General features: G+C 41.8%; 2 protein-coding genes across 6 annotated transcripts in view; one reads left to right on the forward strand and one right to left on the reverse strand.

The window, feature by feature from the left end:
- Positions 1 to 23387, forward strand: part of LOC143028532 (coiled-coil domain-containing protein 43-like) — a 44678-nt gene extending 21291 nt beyond the window's left edge. The window contains exons 5-6 of the mRNA XM_076190788.1: positions 14229 to 14377; positions 22924 to 23387. Of these exons, the coding sequence (XP_076046903.1) occupies positions 14229 to 14377; positions 22924 to 23002 (228 nt within the window). The 3' untranslated portion in view covers positions 23003 to 23387. The remainder of the gene's footprint in view (positions 1 to 14228; positions 14378 to 22923) is intronic.
- Positions 23335 to 27151, reverse strand: part of LOC143028531 (uncharacterized) — a 389399-nt gene continuing 385582 nt past the window's right edge. For all 5 annotated transcript variants that reach the window (XM_076190787.1, XM_076190786.1, XM_076190783.1 and 2 more), the window contains one exon: positions 23335 to 27151. In XM_076190787.1, the coding sequence (XP_076046902.1) occupies positions 24784 to 27151 (2368 nt within the window). In that variant the 3' untranslated portion in view covers positions 23335 to 24783.

The raw sequence follows: 27151 nt of genomic DNA on the forward strand, positions 1-27151 counted from the left end.
TTAGCCATGAGGAGTTAAGATCGCAGGGACAATGAGTGGATGTTTAGATGGATGGGTGGTTGTATGCTTTGACCTGGCCACCCACTTTTGAAAAGGGAGCCTATTGGTATGTGTGTACTTGCAGAGTATAATGGCAACATATAAAGTTATTAATGTGGCTGATGCCAGACAGTTTTATTTGGTCTTCGAAATGTCACCATAACAAAGGGGTTAAGGTGGATTCTTGACTAATGTGCAATTACAAATTTTATTGTGGCTGTTAGGGAATGTCACATTATAGTATAAATTGAAAATTTATGCACAAACCCCTTAGTTATGGGGATACTCTTCAAGTTCAGTTCTGGCTGATGCCATACAATTAGGACTGATGGTGGTGACCACTTCCACATGGTAGGGCTATGTGATAGACTGCACAGAGTGTCATCTCCCCACTGTCCATCTCATGCCTTACTAGCCGCATCTCTAGATGTATTGCCATAAAGTGACTTTTTCATATACAAAACTGGAAGAAAAAATTCCTGGGGAAATTGGCCTTTGTTCATCAAAAAAATCCCCAAGAGAAGCAAGAACCATACTTGGACAGTTGCATTCAGGTCACCACCCAGCATTAAGAAAGAACCAGCACAGAATAAGCCTAGCTACAGAAATGAATTGCCCCAGATGCAAGTCATACAGAGGACACCAAACCCTTCATCTTGCTGTGCTTCATCCTTGCAATACCCAGATGACAGCACAATGTTTCTTCTTGGAGTGATCTACAGACCAGTCCAGTGGGTGTTGTTGGTTATCTGGGAGCTTTGGATCTCCTGGAAGAAAGACCTAGGGCACTGGATTTGTAGTATGTGTGAGAAAAAATTTTACGCAGCCCAAAGGGATTTCTCCCCGTCTTCTCCCTTTCTGCACGAAGGGACAGAGACAGGGGTCACCGATTTAATGAAGCAACCTTGCTGTGGATGTGCTGTGTCTTGCGACACTGCTTCTGACCCAGGGCAGTGGACAAGGTGCTGGGATGACCCATCTTTCAGGAGGTGCCAAGATAAGAGGGAGGGTAGAGGGCGGAGGGGAGTGGAGTGTATTAGGGATGGAATGGGTGGGAATGGTTTTTATGCCTTTGTTTTTTGGCTACCTCCCTTGTAAGGGGGAAAAAGCTTTTGGTATATGTATGTATGTATGTACCTATTATTACCTGCTGGTCTTCAGGCTTCCTTTTCACTTTGTATTTCCTGCTATTATTTTCTTCCGTAGTACATTTGAGGGGGACATCTCCCCCCCCCCCCACCCATACAACTCTCAATGTATGACACTGAGATGTCTCCCACATAATTTTTCATCAGTTTGCGTGCTCTGGGGTATACATTAACATTCTATTGGATTGAAAGTACTTGCCATACTTGAGGACACTAAAGAACTGGGATACCTTCAAGTGTAAAACTCTAAGCTGCACAGTAGTGCACTGGAAAGCACATCATCTCAAGGGGTGGTGTGGCATTATGTGAGACACTGGAGAATATAAAGTTGAGTCAAGCTGCTATATTAGTTAGGGACCTAGACTAATACAGGACTTCAAAACACTTGACTAGAGCTGTCATGATGAGAGATAAGGAGAGGCATGTCAGGAATTGTTGAGGTTGTGAAGTTTGTATGAGTAATCTTAGACATGCTTACCAAACCCTGAAGAAATTCTGTAAGCACTCTGTGAATAGCTGATGGGCAACTGGTGTCTGACATAGATAGGAGTAGAGCTTGTTTTTTCCAAGTAATTTGAGCAGCCAGGATTACCATGGCTATTCAGTGGGTACACAGATAAGGTGGTAAAGGAGGTAAATACAAGGATGATGGGAAACAGAAGGGAGGGGCAGCAATAGTAGAAAAACATCTAGTTCTTCCAAGAGTTAAGATTTTTCTCTAACATAGATGAATATATGGCTCTGGGCTACAGGGGTGCTCCAGTCTCAAAAGTATTGACTGGAGCAGTCAATTCATTCAGTGTACATACATAATGATGTGTATCTACCTAGTTGTACAGGAGTCCCTCAAATAACGCGGGGGTTAGGTTCCTGAAATTACCGCATATGATCAAATCCGCGTATGCTGACTTTCCATATTAAATACCGAGAACCGTATGTATGTGTATGTGTACGTGTGTGTGTGCATGCGTGTATGTGGTGTATGTATGTGGCATTTGTGGCGTATGTTGTTTGTGCGTATATACATGTGTGTGTATGTGGCGTATATGTGTATGTGGCGTATATACATGTGTGTGTGTGTGGCGTATACACGTGTGTGTGTGTATGTGGCGTATGTACATGTGTGTGTATGTGGCGTATGTATGTGTGTGTGTGTGCGTGCGTGCATGTATGTGTCTGTGTTCACATGTACAAGTAAGCATGTATGTGCATGTGTCTGTGTTCGTATTTGTGTGTACACGCACGCGGATTCACAACATACACTGATTGTCTAATGCGTGTCTACATGTGCGTGTCTACACTTGTGTAAGCGTGTATATGTCTGTTCTTGATCTCCCAAACTACCACCGCCAGTAACAACAAGAACCTCATAAGAGAAATTAAGACACGACAAGCGCAGTCATTATCAGACTTATTAGTTGTGTTCCAAACAAAAGAAACATTACACTTCAACAGGTTAGGGCGGTTAAATTTCACGATAGCACGGCGCATGTGGTGGAAGCGACAAGCTAAAGCTTGTTGGCTACCTCCCAACCACCCCCTAATCCCCCTCTCCTCCCCTCCCTCCCTCCTGCATCAGTACCCAGAAGTTGACACATAACCGTAGGCAGCCACCCACAGCAATCCCCTCGCCCCACACCCTTGTTTGAGCAGTTCCCCGTGTACATAATGACTGCGTTATATGAGGATCGACTGTATATGGTAAAATAGAAAGCAGTCACCACAAATGTTTGCGATGTTGCCACATGTGTGTGTATGCGTGCCCAACTCGGCGCGAATTTTAAAATGGTTCTCTACATTTGAGATGGTTTTGAAATAAAATCCGCGTATGATTGAATCCATGTTATTCGAATCCGCGTTATTTGAGGGACTCCTGTATCTTATGGGAATGGGAGCTAAGCTTATGATGTCCCATCTTTATATCTAGTTTGCTCTTAAATTCATGTATGGTTTTTGCACACACCATTGTTTCATCCAGTTTGTCCCAAGTGTCCACCACTGTGGATTTTTTTTTTTTTTTTTTTTTTTTTTATGTCCTCTTGTGTTTCTCTTGTCCCATTTAGTAAGTCTTATCTATCAAGTATTTCCGTGCCTTTCATGGTTCTATAGGTGGTCAGTGGGTTGCCTCTCTCTTCTTTGTTCCAAAGTCGGTAACTTCATCTTAGCCAGTCTCTCTTTATATGACAAGTTTGAGAGTGCTGGGGCCATTTTCATGGTTGCTCTCTGGATTCTTTCAGTTTTTATATTCAATTTGGTACTGGATGACTATAATGTCACAGTGTACTCCTGTCTAGGCCTTATTATTGTGACCAATATTTTTTTAATAATTTCTTCATCTAAATAGGTAAACGCCACTTTTATTGATCTTAGCAAGTTATAGGATTCTCCGACAATTTTGTTTATTTGTTTATCAGAGAACAAGATGTTTGAGATAATTACTCCCAGGTCTGTGTGTGTGTGTGTGTGTGTGTGTGTGTGTGTGTGTGTGTGTATGTATATATATATATTCATATATATATATATATATATATATATATATATATATACATATATATATACATATATATAAATATATATATATGTATATGACAGAATGGGTGGAAAGGGTGGTGAGGTAAAAGCCAAAAAAACGTAGGAATTTTATTACTAACGTTTCGTCCTTAAATGACTTCCTCAGAGTATACACTAAGAAAAATATTTACAGCTTATATAAATTACTTTCCTTACCCCATTCCTCCCCAAGAGAATATTATGTCCAGTGGGCTTTTACACCATTCTTGTGTTCATATAGCTGTTTTTTTTATTCCTCTGCCTGTTTCCCCAAAATAACTGACGGGACAGCTTTTACAAGGAATTCTATAAATCAGGCTGTCCTCAGCACCCAAATGGTACTCATTTCTGTTTTTTGTTTTTAATGATGTGGCAAAGGGACGAATATATGACATCATTAAAAACAAAAACAGAAATGAGTACCATATGGGTGCTGAGAACAGCCTAATTTATAGAATTCCTTGTAAAAGCTGCACAAAAAGAGTTAGAAATAAACTAAAGATCGCTACATTGAACATCAGAACCTTGTACCAGAAGGGCAAACTAGCAAACATAGAAAGAGAAATGAACAGAATGAAAATAGACATCATGGGATTGGGAGAAATGAGATGGCCCGGGGTGGGATGTACAGAGACGAAGGATGGCAGCCAGTTAATATACTTGGGAGGAGACACAGCACATAGAGGTGTGGGTATATTAATGACAGAATCTGTAGCCAAATGCATCATGGGATGTGGGCCCATTTCTGACAGAGTGATAATGCTAAACTTAGAGGAAAGACATTTAATATTAACCTGATACAAGTATATGCCCCAACAAACAAGAGTGAAGAAAAAAATATGAATACCTTTTATGAAGAAATAACAAAAGCAAAGGAGCAATGGAAAGAAGAAGTTACATTCTTTATGGGGGATTTAAATGCTAAAGTAGGGGAAGGTAGATTCAAGGATATTGTAGGACAGTATGGCATTGGAAACAGAAATGAGAGAGGTACCAGATGGGTTGAATGGTGCACAGAAAAAGGACAAATCATTTTGAACACATGGTTCAAACACCACCCATGCAAATTATATACATGGAAAAGCCCAGGACACAGATATAAAAACCAAATAGATCACATAACAGTAAACAGAAGATTCAGAAACTCGGTAACACAGGTAAAAACCTATCCAGGGGCAGATGGAAACTCAGATCATATTCCAGTAGTAGCAACAGTTAACATAAAAATAAAGAAACCACCAAAGGGAATTCATAGTATAAGTAAGCAGTTGAAACTTAAAGAACACAGAAATCAGAGAACAATTCAGTTTAGAAGTCAAAAACAGGTATGCAGTACTAGATGTAGTAGACGAACAGAAGTAGGATCAGCTCAGTGGCAATGGACGACACTACAGAAAGCCATGGGAGAGGGGTCAGAAATCATACCAACAAAAGGAAGAAGAAATAAGAAACCATGGATGACAGATGAGATACATGAATTAATGGAAGAGAGAAGAAAATACAAAGACAAAGATGAAGAGAAATACAAAGAGCTTAACAGAACGGTACATAGGGAATGTACAAGAGCAAAAGAAAAATGGATGAATGAAAGATGCTTAGAAATTGGACACCTAGAAAGAACAGACCAACAAAAGATACATGAGAAAGTAAAAGAAGTAATAAAAACAAGAAAACACAAACAAAATATAGCAATTTTCAAGAAAGATGGGACAGTAGCATACATACATACATATACCAAGGCTTTTTCCCCCTTACCAGGGAGGTAGCCAAAAAAGGACAAGGCATAAAATCATTCCCACCCAACTTTAGGGTGCTGGTCCGAGGCCTTCCAGCCCCTTTTATGCCTCTCCCTTTGCTTTTAGGAATTTCCCCTGTGGGGCTACAAGGAGAAGGATGCCTAGTCCCAATCCCCGTCCCTTTATTCTTGCCTCTTACGATCCAAGTGGGAATACTTGGTGGCAGTATTCTTTTCCCCCACCACAGCAATGGAAGAAAAAGAAGTGAAGGATAGATGGAAAGAATACATCGGGGAACTTTTTGCAGATGTAAGGGAAGAACTAGAGGACACTTTTAATGAAGAGGGTCCAGACATAATGGAAGATGAAATAAAAGCAGCACTATCAAAAATGACAAAAGGAAAAGCGATAGGAGAAGATGGAATGGCAACGGAAATGTTTGAGGCTTTGGGAGATTTTGGAATTAAAATTATGACAGAAATAGCCAATAAAGTCTATGGAACTGGGGAATTAACAGAACAAATGTGCCAGTCAGTTTTCATAGCTTTACCAAAAATACATGGGACTTTAGAATGTAGCAAACATAGAACAATTAGTATCATGAACCACTTAACAAAAATAATCTTTAAAAATCATTACTAACAGAATAAGGAACATAAGGCCAGAAATAGCTGATGAACAATATGGGTTTGTACCAGATAAGGGAACAAGGAATGCAATTTTTGTTGTAAGAATACTAGCTGAAAATATATTAGAGGTGCAGAAATATCAATTTGCCTGTTTCATGGACCACGAAAAGGCATTTGACAAAGCAAGACACAATGAAATAATAGAGATGTTGAAGAAAATGGGTGGATGGGAAGGATTTAAGGTTAATCGCAAATCTCTATTGAAAGCCAGAAGCAGCAGTGAAAATAGGAGAAGAACTGTCTGATTGGCAAAAGATTGAAAGAGGCATAAGACAGGGATGTGTAATGTTGCCAGACCTACTTAATTTATATAGTGAGATAATCATGAGAGATATTTACCATCTAAAAGGAGTAACAATAGGAGGAAGAAATCTCAATAATATTAGATACACAGATGATACTGTGTTACTCGCAGAATCAGAAGCTCAGCTACAGGAATTAGTTACAGCACTAGTAGAAGCAATTAGAAACAGGTCTAAAAGGGAATAAAAAAAAAGACAGAAGTGATGGTAATGACAAAAAAACAAGAATGTCCAAGGGTAAGAATTCAAGTAGAAGGAAGAATATTGACATAGGTGGACTATTTCAGTTGCCTAGGAAGCATGTTAATTTGGGATAGGAAAAACAATGAAGAGATAAAGAGAGGATAGCCATAACGAAAAATAATTTCAACAAAGTTAAACACTTAGTAACTAAGTAACTAACAATAAAATTAACATAAGAACAAGAAAAAGATTTGTAAAATGTTACACTTCGTCAGTATTATCATATGGATGTGAAACTTGTACAATTAGTAAACAAATGCAGGACAGGATAAAAGCAGTAGAAATGTGGATTTGGAGAAGAATGCTGAAAATTTCATGGACAGAATTTAAAACAAAAGAAGTACTGCAGCAAATAGGAACACAGGGAAATAATAACAACTATCAGGAAAAAACAGTTACACTTTGTAAGACATATCTTGAGAAAACAACAATTAGAACATACATGCCTAACAGGAAAAATAGAAGGAAAGAGGGCAAGAGGAAGACCATGCGGAATATATGTAGACGGATTAAGGACATCTGTAGAAGAAATAACAAATGCCATCTTGTGAAGAAGAGCCATGTGCAGACAGGAATGGAGCTCCATGGTGGCCAAAGTCCAAGTCAATACAGCACCCCAGTATGGTACCACACAAAAAACTACTGAGAAAAATTTAAACAATAGATGGAGTACAAGGAAAGTTGTTGGAATGGATAAAAGATTTTTTGAACGGAGAAAAATGAAGTTGGTACTAAGAGGCAAGAACTCGACCTGGGAAGAAATGATAAGTGGAGTCCCACAAGGTTCTGTATGGGCTCCAATAATGTTTGACATATATATATATAAATGGCATTGATGAAGGTATGGAATGTTATATGAACTAATTTGCAGATAATACAAAACTACTACAGAGAGTAAGTACAGAGGAAGATTGTAAATCACTACAAAAAGACCTGGACAAAGTCTAGGAATGAAATCAAAAGTGTGAAGTGAACTTCAATGTCAAGAAATGTAGTATAATGGAATTTGGAAAAAGTAAAAATAAAATATTGGGACAATATAAAATTGATACAAAGGAAAAATACTGCCACAATGTCTTCCCATTTGAATCGTAAGAGGTGACTAAAATGGGATGGGGATTAAGACTAGGCATCCTTCTCCTTGTAGCCCCACAGGGGACATTCCTGAAAAAAAAAAATAAAGGCATAAGAGGGTCTAGGAGTTTTCCAACCAGTACCCTAAGGTTTGGGTCTTTTAATGTGCATGGATGTGGTACAGATGAGAATAAAAGGGAAGAGATAGGCAGTATGTTTGTGAGAAGAAAGATGGATGTGTTGGCATTGAGTGAAGCTAAGTTGAGAGGGAGGAGCGAGTGTGAGTTTGGGAGTGTAGTTGGAGGTTCTCAGGAGTGAAGAGAGGACGAGGGAGAAAAGGGGTGGCTATACTAGTAAGTGAAGTGATAGGTAAACATGTAGTGGAAATGGAAGGTTTCTTCAAGGTTAATGTGGATGAAGGTGAAACTGGGAAAGATGTGGTTTTTTGTAAGTGCATATGGGCCTGGTAGTGAGAAGAGTGTAGAAGAAAGGGAGGCTTTTTGGATAGATTTAAATGAGTGCATAGAGGGACTAGGGAGAAACGTCAATGTAGTGGTATTGGGAAACCTTAATGCTAGGGTTGGAAGTGAACCAATAGATGAAGGGGTTGGGAAGTGTGGAAAAGAATCGTAGTGGAGAGTTGATGGTGATGTGTCTAGAGAGTTGATGATAGCAAATACAGTGTTTAGGAAGAAAGTCAAGCATAAGTACACATGGGAGAGAGTGGTGGATGGAAGGGTGGTAGATAGAGCATTAATGGACTATGTAGTGGTAACTAGGAGTAAAATAGGAAGAGTTAAGGCTGTACATGTTCTAAGGAGGATATTGGACCATTTCCTGGTGGAAGGTAAGTTGAGAGTGGAGAATAGATGTAGAAAGAGGAAAAGGAGAAAAGGCAGGGAGGTGCTTAGAGTGAACAGCTTAAATGAGAAAGAAAAGAAGGAGTACTAGAAGAAGCTGAAAGAGAAGTGGGAGGGAGTGAAGGATAGAGCAGAACTAGAGAGTGGTGGAGTGGGGATGGTTCAAGGAGGGAGTCACAATGTGTGCAAAGATGGTGTGTGGAACAAGGAGGATAGGAGGAAATAGAAGGAAGGGTAGTGAGTGGTGGGATGAGGAAGCAAAGAAGGTTGTAGAGGAGAAGCGAGCTTTCACAGTTTGGTTACAAAATAGGATGATGGAATCATATGAGAGGTACAAAGAAAAGAGAAGAGAAGTAAAGCATAAGCTAAAGGAGGCAAAGAGGAGAACCAATGTGAAATAGGGTAAGAGTATGACAAAAAAAAATTGAAAGTAATAAAAAGATGTTTTGGAAAGAAATTAAGAGAGGAAGAGGAGGCAACTCAAGTAGAAAAGAAAAGGTAAAAGGTGCAGATGGAGAGATGATAATGGAAGAGAAGGCAGTAAAAGGAAGATGGGTAGAGTATTTTAGGTAATTGCTAAATGTGAAGGAGGATAGGGAGGGAAAGGTAGTTGCAGTGGGAAGCACTAAGAAAATGGCCATGGTGAGTGAGGAAAAAAGGAGAAATAAGGAAAGATGAAGTGAAAGCAGTTGCTAAGATGATAAGAGCAGGTAAGGCACCTGGTCTGGATGGATGCCATGCAGAATGTCTGAAAAAAGGAGGTACAGTGATGGTGGACTGGTTGGTGAGGTTATTTAATGTTTAAGAGAGGATAGAGTGCCAGATGACTGGAGGAGTGCCTGTATAGTTCCACTGTACAAGGGAAAAGGGGACAAGTGTGAGTGTAGTAGTTTCAGAGGGATTAGCTTAAAGGTCAGATATCAACAGATATACCATTCACTAAAAATCATCGAAAAAGTACTTTTTAAAAGCATACAAATATAGTTTTTACCTATTACAGAAGAATTTATTCAGAAAATTCACTTTTAATTGCGCCTCGCATACCACTTTTCCGAAGTCTAGATATTCAGAATAACAATATTGTTTGTTTGGCAACTGTGACGTCACGAACGTGGAATTCCCCTAACCTTTCCCGAAGTGCACGGGCGGAATGTTTCGAATAGCAGACGACGCAATGAAATGAAGACAAAACTGTTTTTAGCCAAATTTGATAAGATGTATATGGTGGAATTATATAAAATACTGTCAGTATGTTTTCCTATGTAAATTAAACTGTAAATACAAAAAGTTATTGAAGTCTTGATATCTGACCTTTAAAGGTCAGATATCAAGACTTCAATAACTTTTTGTATTTACAGTTTAATGTACATAAAAAACATACTGACAGTATTTTATATAATTCCACCATCCACATCTTATCAAATTTGGCAAAAAACAGTTTTGTCTTCATTTCACTGCGTCGTCTGCTATTCAAAACATTCCGCCCGTGCGCTTCGGGAAAGGTTCGGGGAATTCTGTGTTCGTGACGTCACAGTTGCCAAACAAACAATATTGTTATTCTGAATAACTAGACTTCGGAAAAGTGGTATGCGAGGCGCAATTAAAAGTGAATTTTCTGAATAAATTCTTCTGTAATAGGTAAAAACTTTATTTGTATGCTTTTAAAAAGTACTTTTTCGAGCAATACGATGATTTTTAGTGAATGGTATATCTGTTGATATCTGACCTTTAAGTGTAGTTGGGAAGGCTTATGGGAGGGTCTTGATTGAGAGGATTAAGAGAGGAACAGAGGGAGTAATTGGTGAGGAACACTGTGGGTTTAGGACAGGTAGGGGTTGTGTAGATCAGATTTTTGTGGTAAGACAGATATGTGAGAAAGCTATAGGAAATGGTAAGGATGTTTTTTGGGCTTTTATGAATTTGGAAAAGGCTTATGACAGGGTAGACAGGAAGGCACTGTGGGAGGTATTGCGGATATATGGGATAGGAGGAAAGCTTTTAGGAGCTGTCAAGAGTTTTTACAAGAGTACAGTACCAGACAAAAGTGATGGCCTGATGGGGCGGGAGGACAAGAATTTTGCCCATTTTATAACCATATCCACAGGAGATAGTATTGAATTCAGACAAAAGTGATGCGTGTAGTGTAGGATAGTCTGAGTCATGTGGCAGCACAAAATGGAGGTTAGTGTGCATCTAGCTGTTGTGGGAAGAGGATTGCTGCGGTGAGTGCTCGTAGAATTTTCTCTCTGATGCGTTGCATTTTTACCACTCCAGGTATCCCTACATCCCTAATATGACCTCTAGGATGGCATATTCATGTGAAGCAGTTGCTCAGATAATTGCTTTAAAGGAATCTGGCCTGCGAACCAAGCAAATAGGGCAACAAATTGGTGCCAGTGAGAGAACAGTGCACTGATGGGATGCCAGATTTTATGAGGAGGGAGGGCACAACCTGCCATCTTCAAAACCAAGGTCTGGTCCTAAGAACACTTTGGGTCGGACCCACAATATTTTGAAATGTACTTTGGAGTCTACTCCAAGAACCACAGCCAGGAAAATCAAGCAGGACAACCCAGATCTGTTTGGTGGTGTGTCTGTGAGGACAGTACGCCGCTGCATCAAGGACCTGAATTACAAGAGGTGCCGCCCTGTGAAGAAATCCAACATGGCCAAGCAGGTCGATTTCACCAAGAAATATCGAGATTGGAGTCAGGATGACTGGATGAAGGTGCTGTAGAGTGACGAAAATAACTTAACTTTTGTGGATGGGCAGAGCAGCAATGTGTACTGGCATCGGGGGAGTGACCCACTCGACCCACACTACACACAGGGTACCATTAAGTTCCCGGGCTGGCTTATGTTTTGGGGTGCTTTTAGTGGATTTGGCAATCACCTACCTGATGCTATGGAAAAATGCCAGGCTGAAATTTTTCAGCAAGATGGTGCAACCTCTCACACGGCTAAGATTGTGATGGAGTGGTTGGGTGATTGTTGTATTGAACATATTAAAGATTGTCCTGAACAAAGCCCAGATCTTAACCCAATTGAGAACCTTTGGGCCCTAGTAAAAACCAATTTGCAAGGAAAGGATGTGTCCACTTATGAGAAATTAGAGAAAGGTGAGAGCTAGTTGGGATAAAATATCTTTGGAAACTTGTTTAAACTTAGCCCGTTCGCTGCCTGAGCATCTCCAGAAGGTACTCTTTTGGAAAGGAAGAGCAATTGAATGTTAAATGTGAATAAAATTTGACTCTGACCACTGCGCTTCCTCGCGACAGGTGCCCGGCCATCACTTTTGTCTGGTACTGTAGTAGAGCATGTGTCAGGATTAGAAATGGAGAGAGTGAGTGGTTTGAGGTATAGGTGGGACTTCATTATGGATGTGTTATGTTGCCCTGGCTGTTCAATTTATACATGGAGGGGATGGTGCGAGAGGTAAATGCAAGGGTAGTGGGTCAGGGATTGGAGATAGTTAAGGAAATGGAGAAAAGTGGGAGATAAGCCAGCTGTTGTTTGCGGATGACACTGCACTTGTAGCAGGATCAGAGGAGGGATTGAGAAAGTTAGTGACTGAGTTTGGGAAGGTGTATGAAAGAAGGAAGTTAAAGATAAATGTGGGTAAAAGTAAGGTGATGAGATGTACAAGGGGAGAAAGTAGCAGCAGACTGGAAGTGAGTATTAAGGGAGAGAGACTGGAGGAAGTGGATAGTTTTAGATACTTGGGTGCGAATGTGGCAGGAAAGGGAGGAGTGGAGGCAGAGGTAGAATGTAGATTGAGAGAAGCAAGTAAATGCCTTGGGTGATTTTAAAGTTTAATGAGAAGAGACATTTGGGAATGGATGCTACGAGGAGGTTGTATGGAGGAGTGATTGTGCCGACAGCACTGTGTGGGACAGAAACATGGAACATAAGAAAGGAAGAGAGAAGAAGTTTGAATGTGTTTGAGGTGTCTGAGAAGTATGATAGGGGTTACTAGGCTAGATAGGGTGAGAAATGAGGAGGTGAGGAAGAGAACAGGGGTGGAAAGGGAGTTGGGAGATAGGGTAGATGAAAGAGTATTGGGATGGTTTGGACACATGGAGAGAACGAGTGAAGAAAGATTATTAAAAGAGGCGTAGAAGGAGTGAACATGAGGGAACCTAGGATGAGATGGATGGATGGAGTAAAAGGAGTTTTGGGTGAGAGGGGAATGTCTGTTGAGAAAGGAAGGGAGAGGACAAGACAGGTGAATGGAGAATGGTTGTATATGGATGATGTGATGCATGAAGTGGAATGGGTGGGGGATGAGGGAGTATTTATGAGAAATAATTTGACGCTACCTGAAGGAATTTCTCCCCATCTTTTCTGCATGAAAGGACGGAGAGGGGGGTTGCCGATTTAATGAAACGGCCTTGCTGTGGACATGCTCTGTCTTGTGACACTGCTATCTGACCGAGGGCAGGGGGCGAGATCCAGGAGGTGCCAAGATAAGAGGGTGAAGGGGAGTGGAGTGTGATGGTGTGGTTTTATGCCTTTGTTTTTTGGCTACCTCCCTTATAAGGGGGAAAAAAAGGTTTTGGTATATGTATGTACAAATGAAGTTAAAAAAGTCAACATGGAAAGGGACCCAGGAGTAACTATCAGCAATGACATTGCACCAGACAAACATATCAACAGAATAATCAGAGAAACTTTCAATTTACTAAGATCAGTGAAAATTGCCTTTGTCTACTTGGATGAAGAAATGGTAAAGAAAATATTAGTTACATTGATAAGACCAACACTATAGATGCCCAGTACTAAAAAGAACATAAATTAGAAAGAATTCAAAGAGCAATGACAAAGATGGCACCAACTCTCTCCAAATTGACATACGAACAAAGGTTGGCCAAACTCGAACTACAAACCTTGGAACAAAGAAGAGAAAGAGGAGATCTACTAACCATCTACAGAATTGATAGAGATGACTTATTAAAGTGAGGTAAAAAAAAAAAAAAAAAAGACATGAAAAGAAACTTATAAAGGATAGTTACAGAAGAGATCTGAAAAAGAATAGCTTCCCACACAGAGTGGTAGATATCTGGAACAAATTGAATGAGGAAACAGTGAGTGCAAAATCTATATAAGAATTTAAGATCAAACTGTATACTAAAAGATATAAAAGCGGGTCACTATGAGCATAGCTCTCTTCCTGTAGAATACAACTAGGTAAATATATGTACATATATATATATTATATATGTATGTATGCATGTATATGTATATATATATATACATATATATATATATATATATACTACAGTTAGCAGTTGAAATATGTGGTGGATCTCCTGTTTCAGATCTTTTCTTCTGCTTCAGCTGGTGTAGGAAACAGGGTGTTTGATGGGAATGGAATGGATGGGAGTGGATGCATGCCTTGACTGGCTACTTACCTTATAAGGGAAAGAAGCTCTTGTTATATAAATAGAGATGTATGTATGTCTGTTTATTTTTAGCTAATAGTTACTATAATAAGTGTAGGGTACCTGTATAACTTTACCATTGTATTGCAGTTTTGTGGTATTGCACTTCATTATTGACAGCATAAATATCTTTTTCCTTTGAGCAGGTGTCAGATGGCGAGGAAACTGATGATGAAGCAGACACAATAGTTTCTAGCAACACAAATGCCGATGATGTAGTAAAAGCAGAAAGAGACAAAAGGGAGAAGGATAAAGAAGAAGCTCAGCGTAAAAAAGAAAAAGATAAAGAGGATCGGTAAGCTGCCTCCAACAATTAATTCTTCAATATATTAATTTTTTCAGCTTCATTCGCAAGGTCTGAAATCATCATAGTTGTGGTTCTCTTGAATTCTCTCTCTTGTAGGAAATCAGGTCTCCAATTTTCTTCTTCTTCTTCTTCTTCTTCTTCCATCATCATCATCATCATTATCCAGGTAGTGGGATATCATCCTTACATTCATTGGTAGTTTATAGGTCTCCAGTCTTAGAGGGGAGAGGCTGGAGGAAGTGTATAGTTTTAAGTATTTGGAGTCACATGGAGAAGTAGGAGTGGACGTAACATGTAGAGTGAGGGAATTGTGTAAATTTCTTTGGGGATTGAAAAGCGTCATGAGAAATAGGATTCTTGAAGTATCCACTTTGAGATCCCATCAGGTCCTGAAGCTTTTCTCACATCCAGTGATTCCAAAATTTTGAACATTTCCCTCACTTAAACAGACTCTTCTTCCTGTATGAAGATATATTGGAAACTTTCTTTCATTATTTATGCATGAACTGAATCCCCCCCAAAAAATCACTGGCTCTATTAGCTTGGCAATTTCATCCCTATGTCTTAATTTATCATTGATAAACTTGTATGCATTTATCTAAGATACATATACCAAGGGCTTTTTCCCCCTTACAAAGGAGGTAGCCAAAGTCAAAGGCATAAATCCACTGCCTTGGGTCAGAAGCAATGCAGCAAGACACAGCACATCCACAGCAAGTCCACTTCATTTAATCAGTGACACCCCCCTCTCTGTCCCCTCTTGCAGAAAAAAAGGGAGAAATCCCTTTGGGCTGTGTCAAAATATCATTCACACATACTCCCTCACCCCACCCATTCCTTTCTATGCATCACAGCATCATCCATATACATCCATTCTCCACTCACCCCTATCTTCTCCCTTCCTTCCTCAACAGACACTCCCCTCCCAACACCCATCGTTGGTTGCCCCCTCAAGTTGACTTCCACTACCTCTGCCTTCCACACCCATTTTATCAATCTACACTTATTCCTTCCATGTTCCCAAACCATCCCAATACTCTTTCATCAACCCTTTCTCCCAACTCTCCTTCCACCCCCGCTCTCCTCCTCATCTCATTCTCACTCTATCCAGCCTAGTAATCCCTACCATACTTCCTCTCTTATGTTCCATGTTTCTGCCCCATACAGTGTTGTCAGCACAGTCACCCCATCATACAGTCTCCTTTTAGCTTCCATTCCCAAATGGCTATTTCTCATTACACATTTTAGTCCAAGGCATACTTAATTCTCTCAATCTTCATTCTACCTCCACTCTTCCCTCTCCCACCACATTTGCCCCCAAGTATCTAAAGCTACCCACTTCCTCCAGTCTTTTCCTTAACACTCCCAGTTTACTGCCATCTCCCTTTGTACATTTCATCACCTTACTTTTACCCACATTTATTTTCAACTTCCCTCTTTTGCACACCTTCCTAAACTTCAGCACTAACTTCCTTAAGCCATCCTCTAATCCTGCTACAAGTGTAGTGTTGTCAGCAAACAACAACTGACTTATTTCCCATTTTTCTCCATTTTCTTCAACCATCTCCAATCCCCAACCCATCTCCAAACTCATCTCCTAACCCCAAACCATCCCCAACCCTTGCATTTATCTCTCGCACCACTCCATTCACATATAAATTGAACAGCCATGGCAACATGACACATCCCTGGCAAAGTCCCACTTTTACCTCGAACTGTTCACTCTCTCCATTTCTAATTCTAACACAGGCTCTACTATTTTCATTAAAACTCTTGACTGCTCTTAACAGCTTTCCTCCAATTCCATTAAGGCCCAAAAAATATCCTTACCTTTTCCTAAAGCTTTCTCACATATCTGCCTTACCACAAAAATTTGATCTGTGCAACCCCTACCTGTACTAAACCCACACTGTTCCTCACCAGCTACTCCCTCTGTTATCCAAATCCTTTCATTCAAAACCCTCCCATAAGCCTTCCCAACTACACTATACAAACTGATCCTTCTGAAACTACTACACTCACACTTATCACCTTTTCCCTTGTAAAGCAAAACTATACAGGCATTCCTCCATTCCTCTTTTAGACAAACATTAAACAACCTCATCAGCCAATCCACCATCACTGTACCTCCCCTTTTTAGACACTTCGCATGACACCCATCTAACCCAGGTGCCTTACATGCTCTCATTAACTGCTTTCACCTCATCTTTTCTTATTTCTCCATTTTCTTCATTCATCATTGTCATTTTCTTAGCACTTCCCATTGCAACTATCTTTCCCTCCCTATCCTTTACATTTAGCAACTCCCTGAAATACTTTGCCCATTTTCCTCTTACTGCCTTCTCTTTCATTATCATCTCTCCATCTGCACCTTTTACCTTTTCCCTACTTGAATTGCCTCCCCTTCCTTTCTTAGTTTCCTCCTAAAACATCTTTTTATTGCTTTCAAAAATTTCTGTCTTACTCTTACCCCATTTCACATCTGCTCTCCTTTTTGCCTCCTTTATCTTATGCTTTATTTCACTTTTCTTTGTACCTCTCATATGATTCTCTCATCGTATTTTGCAACCAGTCTGTGAATGCTTGTTTCTTCTCTTCTACAACCTTCTTTGCTTCATCATCCCACTACTCAGTACCCTTCCTTCTATTTCCTTCCATCCTCCTTGTTCTACACTCCATATTTTCACACCTTATGACTCCCTCCTTGAAAGATCTCATTCCCCCTCCACTCCTAGTTCTACTCTATCCTTCACTCCTTCCCACTCTTCTTTCAATTTCTTCTTGTACTCCTTTTCTTTCTCATTTAAGCAATTTACTCTAAGCACCTCCCTACATTCTGTTCTTTTCCTGTTTCTCCATCTATCCTCGTCTCTCAACTTAGCTTCCACCAAAAAGTTATCTGATATTCCCCCACACTCCCCTAAGAACATGTACATCCAAAACTCTTCCTACTCTTCTGGTTACCACTATAGTCCATTAAAGCCCTATCTAATACCCTTCCATCCACCATCCTCCCCCTATGTGTACTTATGCTTGACTTTCTTCCTGAACACTGAACTCTCTAGACACATCACCATCAACTCTCCACTACAATTTTTTCATAGCACTCCACACACCCCAACCACTCTGTTGGTTCATCTATCCAAAAATCTTCCCTTTCCTCTACACTCTTCTCACTACCAGGCCCATATGCACTTACAAAGACCCACATCTTCCCAGTTTCACCTTCATCCACATTAACCTTGAAGAAACCTTCCACTCCACCACATGCTTACCTATATCTTCACTTACTAGTAGCCACCCCTTCTATCCCATGTACTCTCTTCACTCTTGACACCCTCCCAACAACACTCCCAAACTAAAACTTGGCCCTCCTTTTCAACTTAGTTTCATTCATTACCAACACATCCATCTTTCTTTTCACATATTGCCTATCTCTTCCCTTTTACTCTCATCTGTACCAAATCCACACACATCTAAACTATAAGCTGTATGCTACTGAGCAGATTTTAACCTCACAATATCATTCAACCAATATCCCAGTATCTAAGATACTCAAAAAGAAAGTTTCGTTTCTACTATCTGGATTCTTGTGTAGTCATTTCAAGCTTGTTTGTATACTTACTTGTTCCGTTAGTTCTCCTCTTTATCCCGAGCCATGTCCTTGTTTTTAAAAGCTCTCACCTTTTATATAACCAGTCTTCCACTAATCCTCAGCAGATAATTGCTCATCACCATATTATGAATATAAGGAAAGATTTCCCATATCCTCTTTGCATCCATCTTAAATGCCTATTTCTCATGACACTTTTTGATCCCCCATGGCATTGGTACTTGCTTCTCTCAATCTACAATTTACCTCCACACCTCCCTTTCCTGCCACATGCACCCAAATACCTAAAACTGTCTACTTCCTCCAGCCTTTCTCCTACAAGACTTGCTTCCAACTCGCTGCCATCCTCTCCCCTTGTATATCTCATCACCTTACTTTTACCCACATTTACCTCAACTTCTTCCTATTGCATGCCTTCCCAAGCTCCATCACTAAATTCCTTAATCTCGCCTCTGACCGTGCCACAAGTTCATTGTTATCAGCAAACGTCATCTACCAACTAAAATTCAGTTGTTACACAGTCACTTTCAATTGGACAAAAGTATTGCCAGTACCATCTGGTTCTTTAGCAAGGTGCAAGCCCAACCTCATTAGTATGTCATCCCCTCCTACCCAAGTTACCTCCTTTGCCATTTGAGACATTGTGCACTCATTGCTATGTTGAACAAATTATTACCCCAGGAATCCATATTACCACTTGTTTCCCTCTCTATTTACATTTAAACTAGAGTTGTGTCCAATATTTCTTCATTTTCAATATCATTCCAAGCTCTTGAATTGGAAGGACCATGAGGTCTCCTATTCAGCCTTTTGATTCTAATTTTCAGATCAGTTGCTTAGATTCATTTCTTTTATCATGTCATTTCTTCTCGAAACAACCATGGTGGGTAGCTCATTGCCCTGTTGAAAGGAGGGGAGACTTGTGATTTATGGAAGGGGATGTGTGTGTTTGTATGGATCTGGGAGGATTGCTGCTCTCTACCTTCTACCTTCCCATGATTTTTATCCCTGGCCACATAGAAGGATACCTTACTGGGGGGGCAGCTGTCCAGCCAAATAAGCAGGCTGTTTTGGTTGCCTTTCCCTGTTGTTCCCTATGTTGGTTAAGCAGAGTGGATAGTGTAAAGGTCCACTCATACTTGCAAGTTGTTGAAGATGAATAGATAAATATGCTGAATTAAACCAAGAGATGGAATGTATCTGTCCTGTGAATTACTCAACATGCGCGTGTATGAATGTTCATCAGAACATATATATACCAAGGGCTTTTTCCCCTTACAAGGGAGGTAGCCAAAGTCAAAAGGTATAATTCTACTCCCACCCATTTCATCCCCACTCACTCCCCTCCCATTCAACACCCCTCCTTCCCTCTTTTCTTGGATCCTGGATGACAGGTCATCCTTGCATCTCACCCATTGCCCTGGGTCAAAAGCAATGCAGCAGGACATGGTACATCCACAGCAAGGCCACTTCATTTAATCAGCAACTCCCCTTCTCCGTCCCCTCATGCAGGAAAAGAAAAGACGAGGAGAAATCCCTTCAAGCTGCGATAATATATCATTCACACACAACCATGCCTTAACCCCACCTACTCCATTCAATGCATCACAGAATCCCCCATATACAATCATTCTCCACACACCTGTTCTCCCTTCTTCAACAGATATCCCCCTCTTTCTCAATGCCTAGTTTACCCCATCCATCCATCTCATGTTCACTCCATCCATCTGTCTTTCACTTTTTTTTTTCTTTTTTTCTTTTTCTAATCTTTTTTCACTCATTCTTTCCATGTGTCCAAACCACCACAATAATCTTTTATCAACCCTATCTCCCAACTCCTTTTCCACCCTTGCTCTCCTCACCACATTTCTCATTCTATCCAGCCTAGAAACCCCTACCATACTTCTCAGACATTTCATCTCAAACACAGTTAACCACTTTAGTAGGAGTCAAATTCTTGTGCACAGCATCAGCTGCCATTTGTACAATTCATCACTACTCACATTATAAAATATAGTCACTGCTGTATTACTCATTCTTTTTTACTCTGAGTAATAATAAACACAGAAAACATGATCAAACCAGTTCACAGAATCCAGGGGTAACTCATGTACAACAACAAAAAAATATGTATCATCAAGACGCCGATGTCGGCATACTCATGTACCCACTCTCTCCTCATGACACCTATGCAGGTATTGTACTGAAGTGGTTAAACTCCTTTCTTATGTTCCATGTTTCTACCCCATACAGTGCTGTTGGCACCATCACCCCTTCGTACAATTTCCTCTTAACATCCATTCCCAAGTGTACTTGCATTCTACCTCCACCTCCTCTTCCCCCTTTTCCACCACATTCACCGCCAAGTATCTAAAGACATCCATTTCTTCCAGCCTCTCTCCCTTAATACTCACTTCCAATTTGTTACCATGCTCTCCCCTTGTACATCTCATCACCTTACTTTTACCCACATTAATCCTCAACTTCTTCCTTTCACACACCTTCCCAAACTCTGTCACTAACTTCCTTAATCCGTACAAGTGCAGTGTCATCTGCAAACAACAACTTGCTTATCTCCCATTTTTCTCTATTTTCTTTAACCCTCTCCAATCCCCCTGCCCATTACCCTTGCATTTAACTCCCGCTCCACCCCATCCATTTACACATTGAACAGCCATGGTGACACGACACATTTCTGACAAAGTCCCACCTTTACCTCAAACCACACACTTTCTCCAATTCTAATCCAACACGGGCTCTATTACACTCAACAAACTGATTCCTCTGAAACTTCTACACTCACATTTGTACCCTTTTCCCTTGTAAAGCAGAAATATACAGGCAGCTCCAACACTACCCTCTTTAAAACAGACATTAAACAGCCTCACCAGCCAGCCCTCCATCATTGTACCTCCCTTTTTTAGATACTCCGCATGACACCCATCCAACCCAGGTGGCTTCTATGCTCTCATAATTTTAATACTTTCGTCTCATCTTTCCTTATTTCTCCTCCATTTTCCTTATTCATCACTCATTTTCTTAGTGCTTCCCACTGCAACTACCTTTCCCTACCTATCCTCCTCCCCATTTAGTAACTCCCTAAAATACTCTTCCCATCGTCCTTTTACTGCAATTTCTTCCATTATCATCTCTCCATCTGCACCTTTTACCTTTTCTTCTCTACTTGATTCACTTCCCCCTTCTTAATTTCTTTCCATAACATCTTTTTAGTACTTTCAAAAATTTGGTCATACTCTTACCCCATTTCACATATCTCCTTTCTGCCTCCTTTATTTTATGCTTTACTTCTCTTTGTACCTCTCATAAGATTCTCTCATCCTATTTTGCAACCAAACTGTGAATGTTCATTTTTTCTCTTTTACAACCTTTTTTGCTACATCATCCCACCACTTGTACTACCCTTTCTTCTATTTCCTCCCATTCTCCTTGTTTCACACACCATCTTTGTACACCTTGTGACTTCTTCTTTGAAAGATTTTCATTCCTCATCCACTCCTAGTTCTACTCTATCCTTCACTCCCCCCCCTACTCTTCTCTCAGTTTCTTGTATTCCTTTTCCTTTTTTTTTTTCTTTTTCTTCTCTCATTTAAGTACCTCCCTACCTTGTCTTTTCCACTCTCAACTTACCTTCCACCAAAAAATTATTTGATATTCCCCATTCTCTCCCTTAAAAACATGTACATCCAAAACTCTTCCTTCTCTTCTGATTACCACTGTATATTCCATTTAAGTCCTATCTACCATCCTTCCACCCATATGCATTTATGCCATCATCAACTCTCTAGACACATCATCATCTCTTCACTATGATTTTTTTTTTCCTGGCTCTCCACACTTCCCAACCATTCTGATTATTGAGATCTCACAATATCACTACATTGACATTTCTCCCTGAACTATATGAACTCATTTAAATCTATCCAAATAGTCCCTTTCCTCTACTCTCTTCTCACTACCAGGCCCATATGTACTCACAAAGACCCACATCTCCTCAGTTTCACTTTCATCCACTTTAACCTTGAAGACCCTCCTTCCACCCCACCACACGCTTACCTATCTCTTTACTTACTAGTTTAGCCACCCCTTCTCTCCCTCATCCTCTCTTCGCTCCTGACACCCAACTACACTCCCAAACTAAAACTTAGTGCCAACACATCCACCTTTCTTCTCACAAGCATATTGCCATCACTTCCCTTTTGCTCTCATTTGTACCACATACATGCCCATTAAAAGACCCAACGCATAGGGTTCTAGTTGGTAAACTCCCAGACCTCTTGTGCCTTTGCTTTTTTTTTTTTTTTTTTTTTTTCTCCTCCTCCTCCCCCCTTTGGGGCTAAAGAGAGTAGGATCCCTGTTCCTTTTTGTCACCATTTACGACTGAAATGGGAACACTTGGTGGCAGTATTCTTTCTCCCCTACCACAAGGTTTGGCAAAGTCAAAAGGTATAATTCTTCTACCTTCCCATAATGGAGGGACAGTCACAGTATAATAAAGTAGCATAATTCCACTATGAATTGAGATTTCCTGTATCACAGACTAAATGACATGTGGCTCTGGTTTGTAGGGGCTCCCCATATAGACCATAAAGTATCAGCTGCATACTACTTTAAAATACAGGCAATACTCTAGACGGGGCTGGTGATGAAATAGTTGGGGTAAATCAACTTCAATTGTCAGGCCCTATTGTGGTGCTTTGTGTTGCGTTGCTTCTGACTTGAGCAGAGGGTGTGTTTGGCCCTTCATCCTCAGGGAGCTGAGATAAAAAGGTGTTATATGGATGAAGGGTGGGTATATGTCTTGGCTGGGCCACTCCCACCCCACTGATAATAGGGAAATGGCAGTCCTTAGTAACTTATGTCACTACAAGGTTGTAAGTATTTTTTCACCCTTTCTTTTCAGGTTAAAGCAGAAAGCTAAAGAGGATGAAAGGAAAGAAAAAGAGAAGAAGCGTACACAGAAAGGAGAGAAAAGAAGGTGACGGGCACAAGGTAGCCCCTCCCCAAGTGCTGCAGCAAGAGCAGAGTTTCAGACCCAACAGATCCTCTTAGCCAACTTGTAGATTGGACTGTTAAAATATAAAGAGTGATACAAGTGTTCCAAGGAAGGGGGTGGGTGAAAGTGTAATTTTTGCTCTAAATTCCTGCAATCAAGAACAGGTGGGGGGGGGAAAAGGGGGGGCACAAAATTGTACTGCTCAACACTTGGACTGTGCTGCCCTGGCTTCAGCTGAATTTCCGTATTTTATATATTAAATACTTTTTGTTTCCTATGTGACACTTTCCTATGGAAGGGGTAAGTGAAACTTCCACATCTTGTAAAAGTATTTTATGTAAAATCTGTCATTAATAAAAATGTTCACATCCGCTCGAATTACATTCTAAAATACTGCAAGAGAGCAGCAGGATCTGCCTGTTGCTCCAAATTGTGACCTTACAAAAAGGAGAAGCACACAAACTTACATATTATACAAACTTTACAACAGTTGAAGGAGTTAAGAAGGTTTTCTCAACCTGTGGAGTAGCAACCATATCACGGGTCTCCTGCAACCAGCTCCTGGGATTCCTTAGCCTTTACACATTTGTACACTTGGGGGACACAAGTTATTGCCATAACACTCCAATACTTTCCATACAACTATTCCTTTTGCTTTTCATGTTCAACAATTGAATTAAAATAGATTGTCTTATTTTGGAGCTACATAAACAATTTCCCTCTTTATGAGATTGGACTCTGCAAATGAAGGTAAGGTTTCATACCTGAAAAATCTAAAACCTTCACATCATTCATATTTATTGTCACTGCATTGATTTCTGGGTGCAAATGACATTACCACAAAAATAATACCTCTATGAAAAAATTATGAATCTTCAATTATATTAGGATAGTAAACAGATCCTAAGCATTACTAAAAAGGCTATAGAGAACAAAGCAGCAAAAGTGAGGCACACTATTCCAGGCCGGCAGGTGAAGGGGACACCTTAGCTGGGCAAGGGTGGCTTGCAGCCTCCTCGTCCTTACCCACATCCCTCCTTGCACAACACCGGTCAGCAGCGGGACCAACTTCACTTGGGAGCATCCAACGTGGTCCTTTGGCGTGGGACTCTGGTCTGCCTGAGCCCTGGACACCTTCCAAAACACCTGAACATGTTACCTAGTATGACGCTACACATCGGAGAAAGAGAAACATGACATTCTTTGTACAATATGAATGAAGCAATGAAATGTATAAAATTTCTAGTGTCAACAATCACTGTAAAATGAATAAGAGAGGAGAGGAGAAATGGGTTTACACTAGCAGCACCCCTTTAAGAGACGTGGGTGGTGGCTGTGGCGGCGGCATGGGCAGACTCATACCCGCCTGCACCAGGCTTCCCCGATGGACGGTACCAATGGCTGTGGTGGTTGGTGGTGGAGGCGGTGACATATACCACAAACAGTGGGAGGGGGAGACCGTGCCTTACCTTGTGTGACCATACTCATGAGTGCTGACACATCTGGCCACACAACTGCACTGCCCAGTTGATGGGCTGCATCCCTGACTGCTGGACCACTCGCACCAAATGCCAAACATGGAGAAGGTTCAATTACCCACCATGATAAATGGGATCCAATACAACACACAGTTGTATATAAGAGGGTGAAAGTGGTGAAGAATGCGAACGATGGGGCTAGGACACAAGTGAGTTGCATAGTGTCGGGTGGGGCGGCTGGGAAAAGACCGCTAGCACCAGGGCACCTGTTGAGGTAGTTGTGGCTTTTTCACTTGCCATTGAAGGGGAAACCTTGCCCACCCATTGCTCCTGGGGGAACTCCATGACCAACTGGTCCCCCAGGTCCTACAGGGCCAACATGACTGCCTGGACCACCCATAGATCCTGGCATAGGTCCTCCAGGTCCCCCTCTTGTGTTGGTTGCATACAGCTGCTGCTGAAAGTTGTGAAACTGTGCGGCATAAGTTGGATCATTTGTGGTGGGTCCAATGAAAGGAGAGTTCTTAAAATTCCCCGACTGTCCCATAGAAGGTGGGAGTGGTTGGGCAGTATCTGGTGCTCCTCCCATTGGGCCTGCCATGCTCATCCCCACTGGTGACGTCTTGGGACCTCCATACATGCCACCTGAACCTGCCATCATCTGGTTTGGGCCTGGATTACCTCCAGCCCCAGAAACCATTGGAGGCCCTGATGGTGGCATATTAGGCCCTGGACCACCCATGGGAAACATTTCCCCACCCATACTACTCATCATGCTTGCAGGACTGGGTCCCCTCATCATGGGAGGACCACTACCACGTGGCCCCATCATGGGAGCACCTGGACCCATTGGGCCTCCAGCCATCATATTAGGGTTCATGCCCATAGGCCCACTGGGACCCATACCTGGGCCCATACTAGGTCCATTGTGACCCATTGGAGGCCCAGTGGGTCCCAATGTACCACTGTGGCCCATGGCAGGTCCATTGGGTCCACTCATTGGACCACTGGGCCCCATCATGGGTCCATTAGGTCCACCCATAGCACTCATTCCGCCAGGGCCACCAATATGCCCACCCATTGGCCCATTTGGTGTCATACCCATTGGACAACTAGGGCCACCCATTGGTCCACCTGGTCCACTCATAGGGTATGGACCATTTGGCCCACTAATACTACATACATTATTTGGCATAGGTCCATTTGGCCCAGTCATTGGGCTTGCCATAGAACACATAGGGCCACTAATTGGTCCTGTTGCACTCATTGGTCCACCTGGCCCACTCATAGGCCCACTCATTGGTCCACCCGGTCCATTCATTGGTCCTGACATAGGTCCACTCATTGGCCCACAGGGCCCACTCATAGACATTGGCACTGGGGCCCCACACATTGAGTTTGGAGTACTGGTGTTGGGGAAAAAAGGAGACGTTGGACACTTGTTATCCATATTGGGATTACTAAACCTGGGTAAGAAGTCCAAGCTAGGTGGCCCACGGGGACCATTGCCATTGTTCTGCGGCCTTGTGGGTAAGTACTGTATTGTATTGGGTGCACTAGGTTTCACTTGCACATTAGCACTACAGTTAGGGTTGGGTTGACGTGCCATGTTGCCATGTCCCATCATCCGTGCATTGGGACCCATGAGAGTGTTCGGAGATGTAGCACGCGGCCCAACAGTGCCACCAGGTGATGACATGGATGAACCCATCATACCTGGACTGGATGAAATTGGTGGCATATTCATCATAGGTCCTTCCATCATCCCACCTCCTGAGTTGTTGGTGCCACTAGTGCCTCCCCCTGCACCAAGCATAGGGGGAATTGGTCCAGTAGGTGGATTTGAAGCAGAAGAAGCAGGTGGTGATCCACTTGGAGCTCCTGACGTTAACTGCTGGCTCATTTGTGCCATGGAAGATATTGGGTCAAAAGCTTTGCTACCCATGCCTGAGGGTGGCACTGCCCCAGGTGTTGTACAATTTGGGTTGAGGGGCATATTAGCTGCAGAGGAGTTGGAGACGAATTCCCCAGCCATATCCATGGTGCCCATCTTGCCTGGAGACATAGTGAAATTCATTTTGCCCATCATAGCTGCTGCAGGAGGACCACCAGGGGGATTTGGGTTAGAGGGGACCCCTGGGCCTGGTCCTGGGCCAGGACCTGGACCTGTAAAGCGTGGCCCCATCCCTCCAACATCCCCAGCCTGCATGGGCGACGTGTTGGCAAACCGTGGACCTTGAATGTCTGTGGGCCCTGCTGGAGTATTGCCACCCGATGCCACGTTTGGAGTCTTTGGAGATGGAACAGGAAAACGTGATGCATCCATAGAAGGTGTCTTTGGCCCACTGCTCCCACCATTACTGGTGCCACTTGCCATCCCACTTGAGTTTCCACTTCCACTTCCACCTGTACTGCTGTTTCCACCACTGCCACTACTTCCACTAGAAGCTGAAGCTCCAGCAGGTGCTGCTTGTGGTGATGGGCCAGGATATCTCTGTGTTGGAGTCTTATCAGGTCCTCCTGGTGTGGTAGGTGATGGGGCAAGGAAGCGGTCTGGAGTGTGGGGAGTGGTGGGACCACCCATTGGTGTGCCTGGACCAGACATCCGACTTGATGACATGTTCTCATTCATGCCACTGTCCATGCCAGTACTCATT

Source organism: Oratosquilla oratoria, chromosome 9 (genome assembly GCF_046742065.1).
Source record: "Oratosquilla oratoria isolate Oo_2021 chromosome 9, ASM4674206v1, whole genome shotgun sequence".
In the NCBI taxonomy this organism is placed as follows: domain Eukaryota; kingdom Metazoa; phylum Arthropoda; class Malacostraca; order Stomatopoda; family Squillidae; genus Oratosquilla; species Oratosquilla oratoria.